Source organism: Panicum hallii, chromosome 5 (genome assembly GCF_002211085.1).
Source record: "Panicum hallii strain FIL2 chromosome 5, PHallii_v3.1, whole genome shotgun sequence".
NCBI classification, from domain to species: Eukaryota; Viridiplantae; Streptophyta; class Magnoliopsida; order Poales; family Poaceae; genus Panicum; species Panicum hallii.
This window is the reverse complement of record NC_038046.1, coordinates 57,182,915-57,206,304: the sequence shown is the minus strand read 5'-3', so window position 1 is coordinate 57,206,304 and position 23,390 is coordinate 57,182,915. Positions and strand designations below refer to the sequence as shown.

General features: G+C 47.7%; 2 protein-coding genes across 2 annotated transcripts; both read left to right on the top strand.

The window, feature by feature from the left end:
* Positions 1-1,342: 1,342 nt before the first annotated feature.
* On the top strand, positions 1,343-5,344 carry LOC112895896 (BTB/POZ domain and ankyrin repeat-containing protein NPR1). Its single transcript, XM_025963895.1, has 4 exons — positions 1,343-1,969; positions 3,337-4,084; positions 4,266-4,466; positions 4,793-5,344. Exons 1-4 carry the CDS (start codon positions 1,436-1,438, stop codon positions 5,032-5,034), a joined length of 1,725 nt encoding a protein of 574 aa, XP_025819680.1. The 5' UTR covers positions 1,343-1,435; the 3' UTR covers positions 5,035-5,344.
* A 4,326-nt stretch (positions 5,345-9,670) lies between these two features.
* LOC112894691 (protein IQ-DOMAIN 1-like) lies at positions 9,671-12,663 on the top strand. Its single transcript, XM_025962473.1, has 5 exons — positions 9,671-10,089; positions 10,812-11,102; positions 11,199-11,426; positions 11,549-11,686; positions 11,769-12,663. Exons 1-5 carry the CDS (start codon positions 10,021-10,023, stop codon positions 12,369-12,371), a joined length of 1,329 nt encoding a protein of 442 aa, XP_025818258.1. The 5' UTR covers positions 9,671-10,020; the 3' UTR covers positions 12,372-12,663.
* The last annotated feature ends 10,727 nt before the right edge of the window (positions 12,664-23,390 follow it).

Sequence of the window (23,390 nt, the reverse complement as noted above, 5' to 3'; positions counted from 1 at the left end):
GCACGAATGCATCATCCCATACCGACATCCCGTATTTCAGAACAAACACTGGCTTATGAATGGTGATGTTTTGCGACGCTCCAAATAAGATCTGACGGCCAACCTAGCGGTGGAGATAGTGCCCGGCAGAAACCACTACCACTGTGTTGAGCAGATGTGCGCGGCTACAAGATACCAGCGTGACGTGTTTTTATATATACCTTCCTTCCGAGGGCTGGTCTCGAGCATCATCACTCGCTCTCACCAAGCCGGTCAAAGGTGGTCCAGAAGCCGTCTTCTTCCGAAAACTAACATAGGCTAGTGCTACCTCGACGCGCCCATGCTCGGTCGGTCGCTGGCTTAAACTAAAGCATCAGCGCAAAGCGGCTACGCGACTAGAATAGAGCTCTGACGAAGCCCAAACTGCGGGCTGGAATCTGGCCTAGTGCCGGACGTATCTCGTAGCGCCCCGCCTTGTTTGGAGTAAAGAAAAGCGTAGGCTCGGCGGCTCGGCACTGTGTGCGCAGGCAGGCAAAGGAAGCATCGGTGCCGCCCAGCCCACCCAGCGCCGCCCCGCTCACACTGGCAATGCCATGGCATGTCAGATCGCCCGCGTCCTTCCGGTTGCAACCGCCCCGGACACGGAGGCGGCTGGATCTAGCGGGATAACTTTATTGCCTTATGGGTGTTTGTTTACGCCCCAAGAGGAAAGCTTATCTTCTTCAGCTCCTACGCGGGCTGAGGCTAACGCCTTTTGCCTCCGGGTCCAAAGTGAAAGCATTCGTGTTGTGTTTCTTCTTTCTTGCCGTCTCGTCCTCCAAGCACATGGTAATTGCGTATCAAGCCCTGCGTGGTGTGGTTGCCCGCAATTGACACCGGTTTGTTTAGCAAGTATTTGATCTCAGGCACAAAAATATTTACATTTTTCAGGCTGATTTGCTAGAGCAAATATCTATTAGAATATATATAAACTACACTGCACGGATAACTATACACTCCCATCATAAGAATGTCACACCGTATCTGTGATGTTTTGTGACGACGAATCATTCGACAAACTTTTTAGTAGATGTTGAGAATAGATACGACAGAGAAATAATAAGTTAACGTCTACGTAAAAATAACACACCTAACTTTCGACGAACAAACAAATACCTAAATTAGAGCACTGCGCCGCAGTTTCGGCCATATGTTACGCTCTTAGACGTTTTCCAAGCCTGTAGCAGCAGGAGACGACGAAGGGGAGGTTGGTCAACTGTAGGAGCTAGTTCAGAAATCTAGGAGCGAGGGGGGGCAAATCGCAATACTTGCCCCATCTGCCACCTCAGTCCCGCCGTTTACTAATGCCATAAACCCGTCCCCATCCCCGCGCCCCTTCCTCCCTCCCCGCCTCCGCTCGCTTCGACTTCCTCGCGGCTTCCCACCAACCCGGGCTCCGGCGCGCCGCCCCCAGCCAATGGAGCCCATGGACAGCCAGGTCACCGCTCTCGCGCTCTCCGACTCCGACAGCTTCTCCGTCGACGGCGCCGACGCGGCGGACGCCGACCTGCAGGCGCTCCGCCGCCTCTCCGACAACCTCGCCGCCGCGTTCCGCTCCCCCGACGACTTCGCCTTCCTCGCCGACGCGCGCATCGCGGTTCCCGGCGCGCCTGACATCCGCGTGCACCGCTGCGTGCTCTGCGCGCGCAGCCCCTTCCTGCGCGACCTCTTCGCGCGCCGCGCCGCGGGCGCCGGCGAGGGGAAGGACAAGGACAAGGTCGAGCTCCGGGAGCTGCTCGGCGAGGAGGTGCAGGTCGGCTACGAGGCGCTGCAGCTGGTGCTCGAGTACCTCTACAGCGGCCGCGTCGGCGCCCTGCCCAAGGCGGCGTGCCTCTGCGTCGACGAGGGCGGCTGCTCGCACGTCGGCTGCCGCCCCTCCGTCGCCTTCATGTCGCAGGTCCTCTTCGCCGCCTCCACCTTCGAGGTCGCCGAGCTCACCAGCCTCTTCCAGGTCCGCACCCATATCCCTCGATCCCCCTCTCACCTCGCGGCTCACGCCGCGCGTGCCGCCAAAAAGGATGCCGCCTTAGCTTGGCCAGCGATTCATGGCGCCTTTTTGGGTTTTTGTGATTGCTGCGATGCGTGTTGATTGCTCAAGGGTTTCGTGCCATTAATCGGTGGCCTGCAAAGGGGCTTTCTTTGTCTGTTGCGCAGCGCACGCAGATGTTGCCTGAAGAGGCAAACTTTTTCTTAATTGCATTTGGAAAACAGTGGTAATCATCAGTACAATCTGGCTGCTACAGTGGCAATAAGCTCGTGCTGATTGTACAGTGAATGGTAAAGTTTTGGATGTAGACCAGGACAGGTTGAGTTGTGTGCAATTGTTAGCTGCTTGCACGTGTGCACAAACAGTGATATGCAACATAAGTTGTCAATCAACTCAAATCATGCCCTGCTTAATTGGTCCAGGCACAATTTGATCAGAAACTACCTGGGTATACATACATGTATTTTGCATGCTAAAGATCTGCTCCGGTTTGACGGGTTGAGTAAGATGTGTTTTTAGGGTAAATTGCTGTAACTGTAGTGCAGATATGATAAAGCTGTTTACTATTTCTGCTTTCAGAAAAAGACAATTTCTTTTTAGAGTACTGAATAGAAAGAGATCAAACTCTGCATTATCTACTTTGGGCTACTCGGATACCGGCAATTTACATAGATACAGCAACGATGCACATGCAAACAGAACTAAACGAAACCGGCATAGTTTTGATGGTGCGGACAAGATAAGGCAGCACACCATTTATGGAGTGCGATAGATGACACGTTCTCGGTCCTTGTTTGTAGTTTAACAAACCCACTAAGCTATCTCTAGAAAGGAAAATAAAAAGGTATAAGAAGCAAAGAAATTGCCGATCAGGAACTACTATCTATTTTATGGTGAAACTTACCATTGCTACCTTCCACAGAAAATATATTATTTGATTAGAGCTCTGTCACTCCACTATGAAGAAAATAGTTAGTACTAAAAACATCAGGCCAATAATGTCTACAGAAAATTAGTTTCACAATTTTCTAGAGGTCTCAAAGTGGGAGTGTAGAACCCGGTTGTCCTATCTCACCATTCTGGGCTACTGCCAATTGTCTTGTTTATGCATGTGCTAGTCTGCATATGCAAAGCACCGTTACTCCATTTCTACCTGCTTCCCCATTTCTGACACCATTTTTTAATTAAAATCTATAAAGAACCTTGAACTGTTTTTAACCCCCCCCCCTCCCCTCCCCCCTCTCTATGTGTCAGTATCGTTATCATTATTTGTGACTTCTGCCATTAATATGCCATTACTCAGCCATATTGTTCCTGATTTTTCCCTGCAGCGGCGGCTCCTTGATGTCCTTGACAGGGTTGAAGTCGACAACCTCCCATTGATCTTATCTGTTGCAAACTTATGCAGCATATCTTGTGTGAAACTGCTCGAGAGATGCCTTGAGATAGTAGTTCGGTCAAATCTTGATATGATTACTCTTGAGAAGGCTTTACCTCCAGATGTTGTCAAACAAATTGTTGATGCAAGGCTCAGTCTTGGATTAGTTTCCCCTGGAGACAAGGGCTTCCCTAACATACATGTAAGAAGAGTACACAGAGCGCTGGATTCTGATGATGTGGAGCTAGTCAGGATGCTACTCAAGGAAGGGAAAACTAATCTTGATGACGCATACGCATTGCACTATGCTGTCGAACATTGTGACTCAAAGATCACAACAGAGCTTCTGGATCTCGCACTTGCAGATGTTAATCATAGGAACCCGAGAGGTTATACAGTTCTTCATATTGCTGCTATGAGAATGGAGCCTAAAATAATTGTCTCTCTTTTGACCAAGGGAGCTCGGCCATCAGACCTCACATCTGATAATAGAAAAGCAGTACAGATCTCTAAGCGGCTTACAAAGCATGGGGATTATTTTGGGCCTACTGAGGATGGAAAACCTTCTCCAAAAGATAGATTATGTATTGAAATACTAGAGCAAGCTGAAAGAAGGGATCCACAACTTGGAGAAGCATCGGTTTCTCTTGCAATAGCAGGAGACTGTCTGCGTGGAAAATTGCTGTACCTTGAAAATCGAGGTATTTTCAGTTTTCAAAATTCATATAGTACCATGCTTTTCAGAACAATTTGTTCAGACGTGGCTGGTGGTGTTGCACGAACAACACTGTTCTTTATTGGCAATTAATGAGTAACTAGTGTTTTAAACTTCTCTTTCATTCTTAGTTATGTCTTCATATATTTTCTTTTTATGTTATGCAGTTGCTTTAGCGAGGATATTGTTTCCCATGGAGGCAAAGGTAGCAATGGACATTGCTCAAGTTGATGGAACCATGGAATTTAACCTTGGTTCTAGTGGTAACCTGCCTACTGGGATACAGCGGACAACTGTTGATCTAAATGACACTCCTTTCATAATGAAGGAAGAACACTTGACTCGGATGAGGGCCCTCTCCAAAACAGGTGACCCTCGGGTTGCCTTTTTTTTTGTTTTAAATCACACTGCATTATTTTCAATGTATTGCTGTTCGCCTCTTTAGCATATATCTTTTGTGATAGAAACTGAGTTTTCTCCAGTCTTCAAGTTTAGAAGATTACTGTCATGTACCTTGTTAAATATGAATTAGTTTGTGAAGTGTGGACACTTTCCTCTTTTCACTCCTTGAGAATGATAGCTGATGTTTCCATGACAAACATGTTTAACTTGAATATGCACATTTTACTTGTGGGGTTTAGAAGCAGTATAGAATTGAAACCCGGACTAATTACAAGATGGCTTTGTGTACCAGTGGAACTTGGGAAGCGCTTCTTCCCGCGGTGTTCAAAAGAACTCGACCAGATCATGGACGATGAAACAGAACTGGCTTCCCTTGGGGGAGAGACATCCACAGAGAAGAAGAGGAGGTTCCATGACCTGCAGGACGTGCTCCAGAAGGCGTTCAGCGAGGACAAGGAGGAGAACGACAGGTCGGCCCGTTCATCTTCCTCGTCATCGACAACATCGATGGGAGCCGTCCGCCCTAGGAGATGAGAGGGAAACCTCGGTCCCGTTCCCGCCATTTTGGTAGCTGATGCCCATCTGTGTCGAATGTCCGCGTGGTTCTAACCGTCCAGCATTGCCCGTGGCTAATCTGTTGGCTGTATAGAGCTCTTAGTTGTGCTCACTTGTGCTTGTACAGTATTACTGCAAACCATATAGTGCTTAGTATCTCCATAGAATTCCGTACTGGTTGTATGTAAATTGGTAAGCCCAGATGCTTGGATTTTGAATGGTTGTAGTAGAGATCATACCGAGTGGTAAAATGAATTGCAATCATTACCAGTTCATGGCTTGTGTCTAATGTTTCATGCATGGATGGTCATCTCTGTACAGACTGCTGGTGATTGCTGAACCACAACCACCTACGGACCTACCAGCATCTGAAAACTACACTGTCCTTGTCCTTACTCTCACCTGCGACAGTCTACATACAGTGATAAAAGTAGCAGCAGGAGTGTAGAACTCGTCTAGTTACTGTTCCTCCTGTTTGCCCTGCAGGAGTAGATAGATGGTAGAAACATGGCTTCTTGGACTGAAACAGAGCAGAGGCTCGCGGCTCATCAGCACGTGCCGTTAATGCGAAGGCCAGTCCATGCAACTTTTCTGCTGCGGGCTGCGGCCTGCTCGGGAGCCCGATAAAGCCTTGCGCCCTTTCCTAAATCCGCTCCCCGCCTACCGCCTAGCCTTTCGATGCTACCACTGCGCGTTGCAGAGACGAACAGAGTGGTCGCGACGCCAAAGGCCTGACGAGCGTGGCACGCATCTGCTTGGCCGCTTTGCCTTGCCTCATGCGTGCGACCGAGAACCTTGTCCTAGAAAGAGAAGGCTCGATCACATGAAGATTGGAGGAGCTCTGCTGAGCCCTGACGCGTGCAGGTCCGATCGAGTGACCTCTGCTCGCTGCCTTGCTGCCGCTGCGCTTCGTGATGTGCGGAGCTCGCCGTCTGCGGCGGAACCAGAACAGGGCGGCCCGGTTGCTCTTCTTCGTCCTGCTTCTGAACCTGGTTGCAGCCTCATCCCAAGGTGAGGTGCCCGGCTGCTGGTCCGGCCGGGTTGGTCGCGGATCCTTCATTTCGCCTCCATTTCCCGGTTCCTCAAGCTGTTTCAACTTTCTCTGCAGGCGACCACCAGGAGCAGGTGCATGTCCGAGAGGGCGCGCACCCATCGCCGCTACGGTCCTTTCTCGCCCTCGCAATCCTGCGCCGAGGCGCCGGCGGCCATAGCTGCTTGCCTGCTTTTCTTTCTGCATGCGTGAAATGGAGATCGCTGACGATGTTGCTCTGTTCCATTCGTCAGATCGGTGGTGGAGGAGGAGAGCGGGAGCAGCTCACCAGGCTGGGGTCGAGGCCGCCGCGCTGCGAGCTCAAGTGCGGCGGGTGCGCGCCGGCGCCGCGGAGGGCGGGGTCCGGCCGCAGTGCGCCGACTACGAGCCCGTCGGGTGGAAGTGCAAGTGCGGCGCCGCCGTCTTCGATCCGTGACCTCCCGAGTAATTTGCAGGCAGCCACTGATGACGACGACGATGGTGTTATGTGAGTAGAATACGTGAGCCTGCATAACCGCATCAGACTTTGCTGGATCAGTGTAGATACTACTCGTTCTGTATATATAGGAAGATGCTGATCATTAGTCAGCCTTCTGCGTTGTTTGTTCGATCTTCATGCTTCGCGCCATTTCTTATCTTATAAAATAAAGCTCTGTAAAAAAAAAGGCTGTGTATGCCATCATCACTGGCGAGAGAATGAAACAGCTAATTAAGGCGCACATCTAGGTTTGCAAGAGGCGCAATTAGCCCTACACTCTTCCAGTGTCACGTGACAGTACTCCTTACGAGCGTCGTTCGGGCAACAGTAGCAATCGTCGTAAGTAGGGCCGAAGTAGTTGCAGAGCGACCTGGCACAAAAGATCAGATGGACCTTCCTCTCGTCTAGCGATGTGGAGTTTGCAGCTAGTGGCTGGCGGTGACCTGTGATAGTGTGATGCACTTGTGTTCATCAGCAACTCTCACATTCACATAGTATCTAGTAAATTCAAGAGGTAATAAGATGGCCGAGGATGCGAATCATGAATACTTACAGCGTGCAGGTAATGCTAGGGACCCAAAAAACATTGCAACCAGGATCAAGAACATGGCCACCACGATCCCGCGTCTCATCATACTGGATCTATGGAGTAAACTGTATCAGCAAAAGTTACTGGGCCCATCAAATATAGAGGGAGGTAAAGCTGCTAGCTGCGCAGCATTGATTCGAATAATTCTTTTTGAAAACTATTGATTCGAATAATTTAAGACCATGATTGGTTGATTATATTTGATGAGTGAATGACAGCTGTTCTGGACTCGCTCCTCCCCTAATTACGACCCAACTTGATGGAATTCCTTACGTGGTCAACACCTGCCCGGCCCCTGCCCTTAGCAAGCGCGGCCCTGGACATCAAGCGGCCCATGAGCTACGTTACGGGCCACATTCATGACAGCCCGTCTAGCCAGTCGAAGTAACCCAGGAGACGAAACCCCCTACCAGGCCCAACCCCGCGCAAGAAACTTGCTGTGGGCCCCACAGGGTCCCCAGCATGAAAAACAACACCCGTCGACGACACGCCCTCGTAGATTCAGCGTCTTGCCCTTGACACCAGCGCAACACTACAAAATCGCCTGTGGAGTACAAACAACATGGCCAGTGCGAGGATTTGAATTTCCAAGTCCTCAACTTTGAAATCCCCCACCTGCTCTTTGGTCATTTGCCGTGTTGTTCTGCTGCAGGAAGCGCCAATCGGGATGCACCTGAATCTGCTCTCCCAAATTCAAATCTCCATCGAGATTCCCTTTGATGTTGTATGCTAATGGCAAGGGCATATTCTTTCCCTTTTAACCTTTCTTGCCTGCTGCCATCTCTTTTCAAACGGATGCCTTCTACTCTTTTTTCCATGAGGCACCGACCAAACCCATCCAAATTGTCAAACTCGTACCTGCCTCCGCTCCACTTGCTGGATCATCTTGTTTCCAAACCACGTCCATTTTAAACGAGTTTGAACTGGAGATCTGACGTGCACATGCGAACAGTGTGCAGTGTGCTGCTCCAAGTAGGGAGCAGACATGCCATGCATAGGCAAACAGCAGATCTCTAGCTCTGTTCAAACCAGGATCACAGGTTCAGTATACTATTGCTAAACCTAAACACGCAGGGATAAGAACGGTGGTGATGGGCCCATGATCCCCAAATGATGCCAGCAAAGTGCTGAAGATGGGGGATGATCAGGCTACCAGACAAGGCCGGTGTGCAGCGCTGAAGGCTTTTTGTTTGCGTGCGTTTGGTTGGAGGCACAAGCGTGTTTTTTTTTATATCCCTGTGGCCCTGCACAAGTGCACAGGCCAGGAATTTGTGAGGGAGGCACAGATCGAGTAGGGTCACAAGCCTGGTTTGTGTTGTGTGTTTCTCTCTCTGTAGGGGGAATATCCACCTAGATAGGTATGAACAGAAGAACTGAACTGCCGTTCAGAGGTAGATAAGGTTGATGATGGTCACTTTAGGCACTGGAAATCATGTTTTGCAGGGTGAGTTGTACTTGTGTATCGTATAGGTTTTAAGGAAGAGCATCTGGAGTCTCTGCATTGACCATCTTGATGATTGGTAAGATTCTGTGTAGAATTGTCACAGGCTAGTCCAAGAAATGAGGCTGCAATTTCAAACATGAATGTCAGCCAGCCACGGTGTGATTTTGAATCCCCACTGTGTCCTGCAAAGGTGCCCTCCCACAGCTTTGATTGTTCTCTTTCTGCAAGTGTAGCGAGTGACTGCAACGGCCTTAAAAGGAGCAGTACATCACTCCACTCTTTCTGTGTTATCCATCAATCACCCGGCCTCTCCAAATCCTGTGTTCTGAATTTCTGATGGCGTCCGACAGGCACAGACAGGCACGCAGGGCACGTAGGATATCGCACGACATGTGGGAACAAACCGGAAAGGCGAAAGAAAATATTTGACCCATTCCTAATCTCTCTCTCTCTCTCATCCAAGCTTGCAGACTGTACCAACACAAAGCCACAGTACGCAATGCAATGCAGCGGGAACAGCAGAAAAGGTCCCGGGTTCACCCCAGAGCACGGTCATCTGACCATGGACCAGACCGCCAATTCAACCAGGCTTTTCTCCCAAACACAAGCGAGGCTTTCCCAGGACCCCAAGAAAAGAGAAAGAAATGAGCACGAAAAGGTGCAAGTCCCTCAGTCCCTGCTCTCCTCGCTGCCAGCGCGCGGCTCTCGATGCGAGGCTTATTTTTTTTTACCGGCAGTCAAAAAATAAGAATTCCTATGAAGGTGTGTCACGCCCTGTCGTCCATCGGACACAGCAGCAGCAAACAAAAGGGTAAAGAAAAAAAGGCCACAGTAGAAGAGAGAATCCAATGCGATGTGAAATGCTTCTACTGGGCTGCTAGTGCTACCACAAGCGGTCAAAACAAATTTTACATCGGATCCTTCTCGCGCTGCTGCTCCCAAGTTCCAATTCCAGCCGCATCGATGCCGCCTTTTCGAAACCATAAATCAAAGCCGTTTCGATCGTTTTTGTATTTGCTCGGGAGTGATTAGCGAGTAACCAATGGCAGTAATGGCTGTCTCTGTCAGCGCAGCCCTGGCTTTCTGCACGCATACGCAGCAGGCCAGCGCTCCTCCTCCGCAGGCTTGACCGGCCGCTTCCCTCCATTTCGGATTTCAAATCCCCCGCGCCTCCCTCTCCTGCCGACCTGCCCCCGACGCTCCGCCCCACTGCAAAGCCAAAGCACGCGCACGCGCACGCGCACGCCGCCCGTTGCCGAGCGCTGCTCTCCGCACTGCCACCTGCCTCTCGCTCTAGTTCTTGCCAAAGGCTGCCGCCGCGTGGGGTGCCGCTCCTCTTCGTGTTCTTGTGTGCGTCGTCCACCGCAGCTTGGGAGAAACCCTCGTCCCGCCGCCGCCGTTCTCGGTGAGGAGGAACTGGACAGATGGGAGGGTCCGGGAAGTGGGTCAAGTCGCTGATAGGGCTCAAGAAGCCGGAGAAGGAAGACGGCAAGGTGAGGGGAATAATGGGTGTTCTTGGTCTCTTGTTGGGTGGGGGGAAATGCGATTTCTATCAGCCGTCTTTTTTGGGGGTATGCCCTTTTCCGGGATGATTCCTGCCTCTGAGAATGTTTCATCTTTGCAAAGATTTGATTTGGATTTAACTTCCATAGATGTCACCTTGCTTGCTGCTTCTCGTTGTTGCAGGTTTTTCCCCCTAAATAAAATTATCCGTGCTAGGTTAGCATGTTGTTCGTGTAGTAATGGCTTGCTTCCACAAACTTTTTGGAGGTACACTGTTATTTTCCTTTCCAAAGTAGACACAGAGCATCAAGATTGTTCTTTTTTGCCTCCCAGAATGGCTGCCTTTATCTGAATTCTGAAACACCCCTCAATGGTCGCCCAAGTGTCCCTTTCCTTCCTGTGTACTCGTCTGAATAATCAAGTACTAGTACGTTGATTTCTTTCCTCAAGTGTGCTGTGCTTTCCTCCTTCAGGAGTGTTAAGATTTTGCACTGTGTTTAGCTCAAAGCCGTATTTTTGTTGTACAGAACAAAAATCATTGTGTTCGTACAAAGTCAATGTTTTTTTCTCGTTGCGTTTAGGCAAGCTCCAGACATTACCTAGAATCATAGCTCAAAATCTGCTCTCAAAGTTGAGTTTGCCTAAGTTCCTAGTTCACCGAAGAGAAATTTTGTTCTGAAGTTTCGATCAAATCTGCAACACTCCTGTCCAGGACAAGCTGCAAGTCCCGTCCGTCCATGGAGGATTGCGAGGAAAGGGCCGAAAGTGGAAGCTGTGGTGGAGCTCCTCCGGCGACCACGGCTCCCTATGGCGTGGCTCGAGAGGCGGCAGCCACCGCTCGGCGGCGTCTGAGGCCTCCGACGACGCCTCCTCGGTTGCCGCCCCCACCGACCCGTTCACCGCCGCCGTCGCCACGGTCGCCCGCGCCCCCGCGAGGGACTTCATGGCCGTCCGGCAAGAGTGGGCCGCCATCCGCATCCAGACTGCCTTCCGCGGATTCTTGGTACTTGCATCTCTGCAACACTTATCGAGTTCATCTTGCTTCTTGCGAAAAGACTTGAATTTGCGATGTCTTTATTGCCCTTGTGCATCGGTGAAGGCTCGGCGGGCGCTGCGGGCGCTCAAGGGGCTGGTGCGGCTGCAGGCGATCGTCCGCGGGCGGCAGGTGCGGAAGCAGGCAGCGGTGACGCTGCGATGCATGCAGGCGCTGGTACGGGTGCAGGCGCGCATCCGGGCGCGCCGCGTGCGCATGTCCACCGAGGGCCAGGCCGTGCAGAAGCTGCTCGAGGCGCGCCGCACCCAGATGGACATCCTCAGGGAAGCCGAGGTCATCATCCTCTCTGACTCTGCCCCTAATCCCTTTCCCTTACTAGATTAACCAGAACCTAAGTGGCATTGAGCTGAAATACCTGGAAGCATCGCCCTTCAATGCTGTTGTATGTTCTTCAGGAAGGATGGTGTGACAGTCAGGGAACACTGGAAGAAGTGAGGGTGAAGCTGCAGAAGCGGCAGGAGGGCGCGATCAAGCGTGAAAGAGCTATCGCCTACGCATATTCGCAGCAGGTTGAGGGCGCTGCAAAATGCAATGTAGGAATTATCAACACTTTGCTTATGGACCCGAAGGAGTGCTTTGGATTTCAATCTGAACTTTTTTGTTGTTGTTCTGCAGCCTCCAAAGCTTACTTGCAATGGCCGGTTAAACCACTCCGGTATGTTGCTCAAGCACCAGAATTTTGACAAGAGCAATGGCAACTGGAGCTGGCTGGAGAGGTGGATGGCTGCACGGCCATGGGAGAATAGATTGATGGAGGAGCACAACCAGACAAATTCCAGCTCACCAGATCTCCGGTCGACCAAGAACTTCGAGGATTCATTTGGAGTTCTTGGGGATTTCTCTGAACCGAATTCAGTGAAGGTGCGCAAGAACAATGTCAGCAAACGGGTCTGCGCGAAGCCACCAGGAGCATCACACTCACAGGCCCACCATCAGCGCTTTAAAGCCCAGTCGATCTCATCTCTGAGCACTGAATTGCACAACGATGAGAGCTCTGCATCATCATCTTCTTGTTTCGCGTCAACTCCGATATCATTCTCGACATTTGTCACCTCGGAGAAGACTGAGGACAATGTCAGGACAAGGCCCAACTACATGAGCATGACAGAGTCGATCAAGGCGAAGCAGAAAGTGTGCAGTGCCGAGAGAACGACGGCTCTGAAGCAATCGGAGGATAGGAAAGGCATGAACGCCGAGTTGAAGGCTATTCAGGTGTAGTAGTGTCCATGTAACTCCATGCAGAGATGAAGCCAACTCCTACATCTCGCTAGGGTGTTCGTCAGGTGACTTGCCACATTCTTGAGTGGCTCGGTGCTGCATTGTTGAGTTGTCTGTGTGTTTCTTGTCTGAATGTCTGATTGTTCAATGTGTTGTCAGATTGCCCCATCTTGGAGCAGTCATTGTCACTTTGTCAGTGGTAGAGTCTCTGTAAGATAGTTCTTTGAGTAGACAACATTGTGGGTTGTTTCCTGAGTGTTGATTCCTGGTGAAAAGAAGGGATAATTTACCATGTCCCTGGGCTTCCCATGATTAATTGTATGCTGTGGTCTTAACTGGAAGCTGAAAACAGTGTGCTGAATGAAACAATGAGTTGGCCATTTACCATCTTGCCACGGTATGTGGGCACTCTCTAATGCAAAGGTACTAACCCCTAAAACTAAACCCAACTAGTTACCCACAAGAACACCCATATGAACAAGTAACCCAAAAAAACTATGGTCCAGATGACTAAAATTTTGTTTGCCCAATGAAACAAGTGACCCTAATAATGAACTGCTAGCTAAGTAGCTAGTGGTATGCAAGACCACCTAGAAACTTTAGATCAACTAACAGTGGTCAAAGGGCACATGCTCATTGGAGCTTAGTGAGTAATAAGCTCAGCTATTCCCAAGTTCAAGGACACAGCAGCAGATTCTTTTTGGTTAATAATGTGCACTTCTCATGCTTTGAGGAATAAACATAAGGCCTGCATATGACAGTTTACCAAGAAAACTGCTGATTGCTCTTAAATGACCAGGACAGATTCTGCCCGGAATCGGACAGGACACAGGGTTGGCCTTGTTTGACTTCCTTGAACTGCTGATCTTTCCACTAACAGACAAGAGAGAAAGTCTAGGTCAAAGAGCATAGTTGCCCCAGATAACAAAGGCCCTAGAGACCTAGTGATCTATGCATCACGTGCAAAAGAAAAATTATGCAACTGATTAGACCTATAACAAAAAATAAAGGACGTAATCTTTTCTTTAATAACTGGCTGAGTTCAAGATAATTTTCATCCAGCTGACTGCAGGGAAAAAATCTTGCAAATTGATAATTGCACCATGTTTCTTTCTCTGTTTTCTTCTTTTTTGAGATGACAGTGCATCATTCTAGTGGCCAAGATGGCCAAGATTTGAAACCTTACGAAAACGTATTGTCATGATTGCTTACAGGTAGGCCCTGGACTTGTGAATGCAATGCAATGACAGTCATACTGACAGGGGAAAAATTTACTGATTGGATTGCTCATCTCCATACTGAAAGTGCATTGATTGTGCTCTGCTCCAGGTATCAGAATCTCACCGCAAATTTCAGGACCACTTTATTGGCCTGCTGTGTGGTCAATCAATGAGTGTATCTGCTGAGTGCAGACATACTGCCTTGATTGGAGCAGAGGGTCCAAAACTTTTTATCTGAATATACAACCAAGATCACATGAATTTGTTCTGCTTTCAGCACTCAAATAGTAGGCCAAATCTCACTCATTCTGGAAAATTGCTTGCGTCTAACCTGAAACTCTGAAAGGCTGAAACGTTCGAAGTTTACGGAAAAGGTTGGGTGCACAATACGTGGTGTTCAGAATTTGGTCTGAGTGGTTGAAATGTTTTGCACCAAAATTTCTACACTCAGAAGTCTGAACACTGCAAACATCGTTGATGTTCTGAGCAGTTACACCTAGCTGCGTCTAGGCCAGGCAAGTTTTTCAAACCATAGATGAGGTCTCCAAGTGTGCTGGCAGGCGATGTTACTCCACCCCACCTTGGTGGGTGTCAGGAAACAGTAAACACACTGGAGGATGCGGGCGCAGCTCAGCGAAGAAGATAACGCCATGGCTGTAGCTCCATGCTGAGGCTCCTTTTCGTTCATCATGAGCATGCAACAAATGGTAGCTCGGGACCAGCAGGAAAACTGAAGCACTTCTGCAGCTTTGCTTGTGCCATTGATTGAGTGGGGCAGAGCAGTAGGCATGCGGCATGCCTGCATCCGACTAACTCCGCTTGACCTTCCTTGCTATTCACTCGCAGCGAGTAGCAGCATGCTTCGCTGGCACGAATAGATCATCAGACTTCAGAGGGCGAAATGGCGAATGGAACAAGAAGGCCACTGGGTCATGCGTAGACGATTAATCTCCGACCTGCTCTCCAGCCTCTTGGCGGTCATCGGCCATGGCGGAGCTACCAGGCACCGTCGCAACACCGGACAGGTGAGTAGTTGCGGCGCAGGGTCCGATGAATAGAGACGACGGCGGCCGCGTAGGCTGCCGCGTTCCGGGAGGAGATGACGCCCCCGTGCTCGCCTCCGCCTGCGTGCGAATCTCGCTCGGCACCGACGGCCGCGGCGATCTGCGTGAATTGCTGCTGGAGCAGTGCAGAGGAGTGAAGATCTCGTGCAAAATCAAGACCTGGTCTCTGCTCTTCCGGATGGAACAGGAGGCGAGGAGGATGGCGGCGGCGGCGGGCGCCGGTGGATCGGCGGGCATCGAGCCGCTGGAGTCAGGGGTCCTTTTAAAAATATTCGATATAGGCTATTTCAAAACAACCCCTGAATTGGATCCCGATTAATAATCGCGATCCAAACCGGAGGGCGATTCGCAAATATCAGATCCAAATTTTACAAAAGTACCCCTAGATCGGATCGCGGTCAGTTTTCTTGAAAATAACTGATCCGATATTTTACATAAATACCCACAATTTGGATCGCGATCCAAATCAGGAGCTTTTGCAAATGCTCTGGGGCGGCGCCGGAGCATCCGACGAAGACGCGCCGCCACCGCCGACCTCCACGCCGCCGTGCGTCCCGCGCAATCCACCGTGGAGATTCAATCGCTTTCGCCTAGCTGTTCCTCCGGCTCCCCGTGCATGGCCGCGGCGGAGTGTGGGGACGAATTGCTGGATTCGCCCATGGCCGCGGTTGGAGACACCTCGACGGCTAGTGTGATGGATGGTGCCGGACTCCTGCAACGAGGCGGTAGACCATGTTGCGATGGTCCCGCGGCCGCGTTCCTCCCCTCCGCCACCCCGTGGAACCATCTTCTGCCTCCGCTTGTCCCAGCGCTCGCCGCTCGCGGAAAGAGGAGCCGCGCGCGACGGAGTAGACGAGCGACGGCATCTCTGCGCAGCTCCCCTGTGGGCTGTGGCCCTGTGCACCTAAGCAACTTCCCACGCCGCCAGCCCCCATCTGGCGAAGGGGCCCGTCAGCCGCCTACCTCCCGAATCCTCCCCGGCCCTCCGCCTCTCCCTCAATCCCTCGTCTCCAGCACTCCCTCCCCGGCCACCAGCCAGCCAGGAGGGCAGGCCGGCATCCAGCACCGCACGCACCCTGCGCCGCTGGCTCGCCGCGGTCCCGTGCGCTGCGGCGCGTACTCCCTCCCCGGCCAGCCAGCCAGCTGCCAGGCGGGCAGGCGACAGCCAGCACCGCCATGCGCCGCCGGCTCGCCGCGGCCCCACATGTATTGATATGTTGTTCTTTGCCTGGGCTGGTATGTTTACAGTTCCTTGTGCAATATTGTGTTGCCTGTGCTGATATGTAAACTTTTTTAAGCTCCTTGTACAGGCTCCTTTTTTAGTACCACCAGACTGCTCCAGCCACACTTGCAGAGTCGACACCAACACAAGATGATACTAACACGTGCTGTGCAACATGTAAACTTTATTCTCAGATTCATTCTTGTGATATGTTGCTCTTTGCCTATGCTGGTAAAAGTTTCATAATTTCATCAAACAAAGTTGTATCTAAATTTTGTTCTAAATATTTATCAGTGCTAAGAAGAACTTCAGAAAACATCCACTGTATAGGATTCTTTGCATATGCAAAGAGAAGTTTCGGAAGATTTCGTCTAGATATTTTGGTCATTATGAAAGTGAAAGGAAAACAACATCTTAACATGTACATAAAATGGAGATACTTTCGGATTTACCCATGTATATGCTGATGGTCATCATGAAAATTGAAAGGAAACACCAAATTTAGATTGCTAAAAGCAATGCCATTATGTATATGATGACCTTGCTATGTGTGAGACTGTGAGGGGATAAATTAATGGATGGAGAACAATTATGTCTAAACATGAAAAATTGATGTGACTGAATCTTTAATTGGCTTATTGCCTTATTCATCAGCTTGACGACAGTAATGCTATTGGAGGGAGTTGGTTTTAGGTAACCACGTACTTCATAACTTATAGGTTTTAGTGCTGCTGCTGTTGTCTCAGTATCTAAAAAGGCTGTGACAAGTGTTTCAACTATTACGAAATGAGCTACATCTTTGTTGGTTAGCTATCTGTATCTCGAACTTCACATCAGCACACAGATAAAGTGTCAAAGGAGGATTTTCAAATATTTTTTGAAAGAAGAAAGTTAAGTAGGTTTCAGGATTCTAAGATGTTGTTAACTCCTCATATTATGATTTTTCAACAATTATTCATATTCATGCCAATGCTAGAATTGGCTTGGCAAGTGAAGATTTGAAGAACACAATAGAGAAGACATTGGGTGGTGCTAGAGTGGCGCTTTTATCCTCAAGATATGTGTGATTCCTGCTGTGATTTTTAGATTATCGGCTTTCTCAGTTCACTTCCAAAACAACATTTTTATTTTTCAGGTGAACACCACTATGCTATTGTACCGGATCTTAGTTTATTGGCAAACTATGCTAGAGTTATCTTTAACCCATAAATAGACATGTATTTCAGTACTCTTTTCTCCTGGTGACTATTTTAATTATATAATAAGAGTTGTCATCTTGAATCCCTGAATAATTGGCTTACTTTATGCAGCTTGATGGGTTTCCTCGCATACAAGGCTGCAGCTTTGGTACAAGCTATAAGTCTACAGAGACAATAAGGACCTCTGATTGATACTCAGGAAAGGACATTGACAGCGGGGGCATATGTAAACAAAATGTATATTCTATGGGTAATAAGTTGAAAATGAGTTCTTGGTGTGAGCACAATGGACCTACTACAGTAACCTACATCCGTGTGTTCATTTTAAAGTACTGACTAGAGTGCTTATACTTTTAAAAGTTAGATCTATATGATTTCCTATGCATCAATTTGTGCCATTTGTATTCCAGAAATTTCATGCTCACTATACGTTGTCGAGTGCTCATTTCTACGTTAGTCAGGATCATGATAGGGCGCGCAAAGCGCGCCAAATGTTCTAGTGTGCAATTCGAAACGGCGCGTCGCCACCGGAGCCCGTCGGAGACCTCGCCGTCGCCGTCCGGGACCAAGGGGCGCACCTACGTACGTTGGTGGCACTACAGCAACCACTCCATAATATGCAGACAGCCATGGACTTTCTACTGAAACAACTATAGTACGATAAATTAAAATAGCGACTATGATGATTTGGACTAGTTTCACGGCCGGAGAGTAACCCGCCACAGTAATCTCTATCAGGTACTCTTTAAATATTGACCGCTTAGTTTCACCAAGCATAGAAACTTTCTGAAGCAGCACACATTATGATCAGATTGGCAGTGCCATAACTTGGATTATGTTGGTTTTAAAAAATTTTGAACTTACAGATGTTGACGTTTTTTGTATGAATTTTGTTCAGCTTAGACCTTGAAGAAGTTTGATTTAAGATATAAGAGTAACTAAAATGATTAAACATGCGAGCAATGTAGCCCGAGAAATTTGCACGCGGCATGGGATTTCGGGAAGGAAGGTATCTGAGGTCTCACGCGCGTGCGACAGCTCGAGACGGTAGCGCTGTCTTTGCTCAGTGCAGGAGCAGGACACGGTCACAGTGACACGCACGTCGCCGTCGCCGTCGCCGTCGCCGCTCCCGGTTGGTGGCTCCTCGCCGCTGGCGACGGCGAGAGCGGAGGAAACGGACGAGAGGATCGGGTTGGCCTGGGCCTGTTTTGCCTTGGCGCGTGGCGCGTCCTTCCTACCGCGTACGTCATCTGTTAGCTGGCCCCTGGCATAGAGCTGCGTCGCCGTCATATCAGAGCTCGACCGGAGCGGCGGAGCCCTCGCCGTCCAGGACCGCATGCCTCGTTTTTCCCGATTCCTTGCTTGGCTGGCATGAGCTGAGGCTGCACCACCCACGCTGTACCTACACCTAATGTACCTACCAGTACAGTGTTTGTTTGTAGATCGAGCTATGCGTGTGGTATTGGATACGTGCATGTGTAGAGCTGCGTATACGGAGCAATGTTGAGCACGCCTGATTCCTTTGTCACTCTCCGTCCAAAAAGATTCCTTTTTTCTTCTTCTTTTGTCACAACAAGTGGATGTGCATGTGATTGTGGCACGTATTTGAAGTTAAATTATTTAAAAATAATAGAATTGCGTCGAACTACTACTAAAAAAATCTCATTAATAAATAATAAAATTTCGTTGCACCAAATAATACATTCCATATATGGAAGCTATGTGCGTATCTACAAGATAGGAAAGAAATGCTTTAGATTCCATAAATAACCAAAATTTTACTTTATTTCCTTCAATCAACTTCAACCAACAATAAGTGCAATTCAAAATTATACATGTTTAACAAATGCACTAATTATATAGTTATATAATATAATAATATAATAAGATATAACAAAGCAAAGTTGGATTACATCATAATCGTAAAGACTACTAAAACGGCTAAATTCTACTAAAAGAACTAAATTATATATTAATAATTAATAACATAGCAAACCACTCCATTCTAAATCTAAACTAATCTATGTTTTAGTACGAAGTTTCTTCAGTTTTGATTTCTTGAAGACTCGCGCAACATCTCATGTACTCGTACACTTATTTCATTGCAGATTTATGGTCTTCGGCACCCAAGCGTGGTACATCATGGAACTTAGCTCTTCAGCTCAAGCGACAACCACAACTTTGATGCCATCACGCAAAACAGGATCTGTACTTATGCCAACTCTAACATCTGCAATAGAAAACTAAAACTGTTGATAACGTAGCATATGTGATTCATATATATGATATACACACATACAGACAGAGAGAGTCCATAATAATAATAATAATAATAATAATAATAATAATAATAATAATAATAATAATAATTAATGATAAAATATGACTAAATCACCTTCTAGTGTTGATTTCCATGGGTAACCTCTTGCATTGCTTAAAGAGATTGAACTGTGCTCAGATGCCACCAGACATCCTATATGCGTATGGAATGAAAAAATTAAATACTACAAATTATTATATTCTAGGATTAGACATCTAAGAGATTATACTCACCCATACTCTGGTCAACAAGAAATCTATTGGCCATGATAGTTTAGTTGTGGATATGGGCCTCAACGAAAAGTTTGTGGCTCTCATCGTCAACTTGGGTAACAAAACGTATGAATTCTAAGGCACTGCAATTGATGAAGACTAATGTGTTACACTTATTTTATAGAGTAGAAATAAAAAATATAGTATACACAAAAAAATAATTAACCTGTTGTCCTTCAAACATAATTCTCTAATATGATGTGGATGCAACAAGCTGTAGTCCGCTGGATAAATAAAACCCACCACCGCTACGACATCAACCTCATTTCCACGAGGATGTGCCATGGCAGATTCTAGGGATAGAAAAGTAGAAGAAGACACATGAGTCATTTTTACATGGACGTTATGGCTTGCGATCTGCTTGTCGTCTACTGGGGGAGGGGATGGCCTGCAGCTCGACTTCCTGTGATTTTGCAATGGACTCAAGCGGTCACATGAACTATTTATGTGCCCGTGTATAAGCAGAGAAAAGGAAACATACGGCCTAAAATTTCTTTCTTTAATCTGTTCTTCCATATATGGATGATACATGCGTGCATGTTGAAAGAAAGGAGATTATTGTTCCATTTATGGTGTCCCTCATGTGCAGAGTCAGGGTAGGTTGCTCATATGCATCTGCAACCCGTGAGGGCAAAGAAAAGAAATGTTATCGTGTGATCCATATCCTGGCTACATGTTGGTGGCCTGCCATATGCAGCGCACACTTGCCTCTCCCTGTCTGCTGTTGTTTCCATGCATATATTAATCACAAATCACGTCATGCATAATGACTTGCACATGCAAGTCAATAACGGATCAAGACATGCAAATTTTCTTTCTCTATTTTTCATTCCATTCGAATCACGCCATCTTCGACACTTAGAGATGGAACCATGGAGCTGCTTACCGCTAGGTACACAACGAACGGCGATTGAGTTGATGTGAAGATCGGCAGGCACTGCGAAGAGAGGACACACCGAGATTGATTTTGTGACGACGCAAGGAAGGATTTTGTTGATGACGGCGCATAAGTGGACACAGAGAACACTGTAGTTGCCTATGTTTACAACGATCTTCATGTGCAGAGATAACTTTGGTGCGGACTGCGGAGATCTGACCCGTCCTCTAAAACTCCCATGTAAATCATGCCTAAACTAACTCGACAACTCACACGCCACCAAGAGAACACATGTAAACTAACTAACCTCTCGTGCACGGAGGTCGCGGGAGGTCCGGGCGGCGAAGTCATAGGGTCGGTGCAGAGGTCATTTTCACGGCAGTGGGGGATGAAGAAAGGCTTGCAAGGTCGGCGACGAAGGATCTGCATGTAACGACGTGCTCGCCTTCTGTGCCATGCTGTTAAACCATGGCTAAATATATAGGCTCGTCTTCTTACTACTACGACTACATCTCCGACTGCTTCAATTACACCTCCGACTACTACGACTACATCTTCGACTACTTAGATTGCATCTCCAACTACTACGACTACATCTTCGACACTTGGACTACATTTCCGGCTGCTTCAACTATACCTCTGACTACTATGACTACATCTTTGATTACTTATAATGCATCTCCGACTACTATAACTATATCTTCGACACTTCGACTATATCTTCGACTACACTGCATCTATGACTATTTTGATTGCGGCTCCGACTGCTTCAACTACATCTCTAACTACTACAACTATATCTCCGACTACTTCAACTATGACTCCAACTACTACGACTAAATCTTCTACTACACTGCATCCATGACTACTTCGACTGCTTCAACTATATCTCTAACTACTACGACTATATCTTCGACTGCTTCAACTATATCAGTGACTACTACGACTACATCTTCGACTACACTGCATCTTTGACTACTTCGACTGCATCTCCAACTGTTTCAACTACATCTCTGACTAGTACGGCTACATCATCGACTGCTTCAGTTACACCTCCAACTACTACGACTACATCTTCGACTACTTAGACTACATCTCCGACTACTACGACTATATTTTCGACACTTCGACTACATTTCCGACTGCTTCAACTATACCTCCGATGATAGAATAATTTATTCATAGATGATACATCCCAACAAAATGGTACAAAACTAAGGAAGTGCGTTAAATGTCTGCAGATCAATCAGTGGCGTAAAATATGGACTCAAGTTTTCGTTCTTTATAGTGTATGTATGTATGTATGTGTATATATATGTATATATATATATTTGATATAATGATTTATCTACTTCTGGGCAGAGAGTATTTTATTTCAACTGTGTGTACTTCTATGGAGAATGTATGGATCAAATCATTGCTGAATAGCAGTCATCATCATTTTCTTTTTTCATAAGCTGTGCCACATAAATTGTAAATAAATTTAACTTGTTGTACGTTGCACCATTTTTTTTATCAAAGTAAAGGAAATATTTTCAGAAATCTCGCGCTCATTTCATCAATATGTTTATTTAGAAGATTGGAAAGAAATCTCAAATCTCGAATCTCAAAGTAACGAAAAACATTGGTTAACTTCAAACATAAACAAGGTCCACTCGATCCATAACTATGTAAACTTCCATCATCATCGTTCATGCGATGTTCATTAATCATGTACTCATAGACATCATTTTTGAACGTGGAACGCCTAATATCCTTGTTCTTGAATCAACCATTTTCATCTCCTCATCATGAAGGGTGATCACGCGCCGTAACATCGTAACGCATTGCATTTCTAACCACCGCATAGAATTAAGGAAAAAATGGTTAGCAGATTAACGGTGCATAAAATAACATTGAATGGAGGCTGAGAGATGTGTCCGCCGGTGGACAAGGACGCCGGTGTCCTAGGGCGTCAGTGGAGAGTTCTGGACGCCGGTCGCAAGGACAACAGAAGCAGCACGCCGGTGGCAGGAGGGCATCGGTCTCAGGGAGCAACAGAGGAAGGACTATCTAGACGTGCCAGGGAGCAACAGCAACAGGGGGGCGCCGGTGGCAGGGGGTACCGGTCCAAATTCCTTCTAAACAAAATAACAGTTTCCTTTCAAAATCTTTCCAAACAAAATAAAGAACGTGTGGGGGTGCCGGTGGCAAGGGGTACCGGTCCAAATTCCTTTTAAACAAAATAATAGTTTCCTTCCAAAATCCTTCCAAACAAAACGTAGAACATGTGGGGGTACCGGTATCTCTAGAGGATAAGGAAAGTCCAAATTCCTTCCAAACAAAACATAAAACGTGTGTGCGCCTCTGATGGATAAGGAAAGGAAAAAATTGTCAATCCAAATACATGGAAAGTATTATGTGGGTATGTTGTGTGTGGGTAGGTAAACCCCCGTTGAAAAAAACTTTAGTTTTTGGTAGAAATATTTTCCTTCTATCAAAAATTTTGTCACCACCCCTTTCGTCAACCCTCCAGACCTGGCAAGTGGGGCCTCCGTAAGAGGTATGGTGGACCTAATCTTGATAAGAAAGAAGAAATAATTTTAAATATTTCAACTTTTATAGTATAGACTCACGACTCATCTCCTATCTCCGGTAGGGAGGGGGTTTGGATTGGAAGTCCTCAAGTTACATCGAGCGGCCCACCAGTTTTGTATTTCACAAGGGCCCGCCCCAAATGTGAACGATCCGCCGTCTGTGTTACCGCAGGTGAGAAGCCCGTTAAGGCCCGTCAGGTACCCACATCGGCTCTCGTCGCCATCGGTGGTGACGGCGGCGCGGCGCGCGGCAGCTTTCCCGTCCTTCC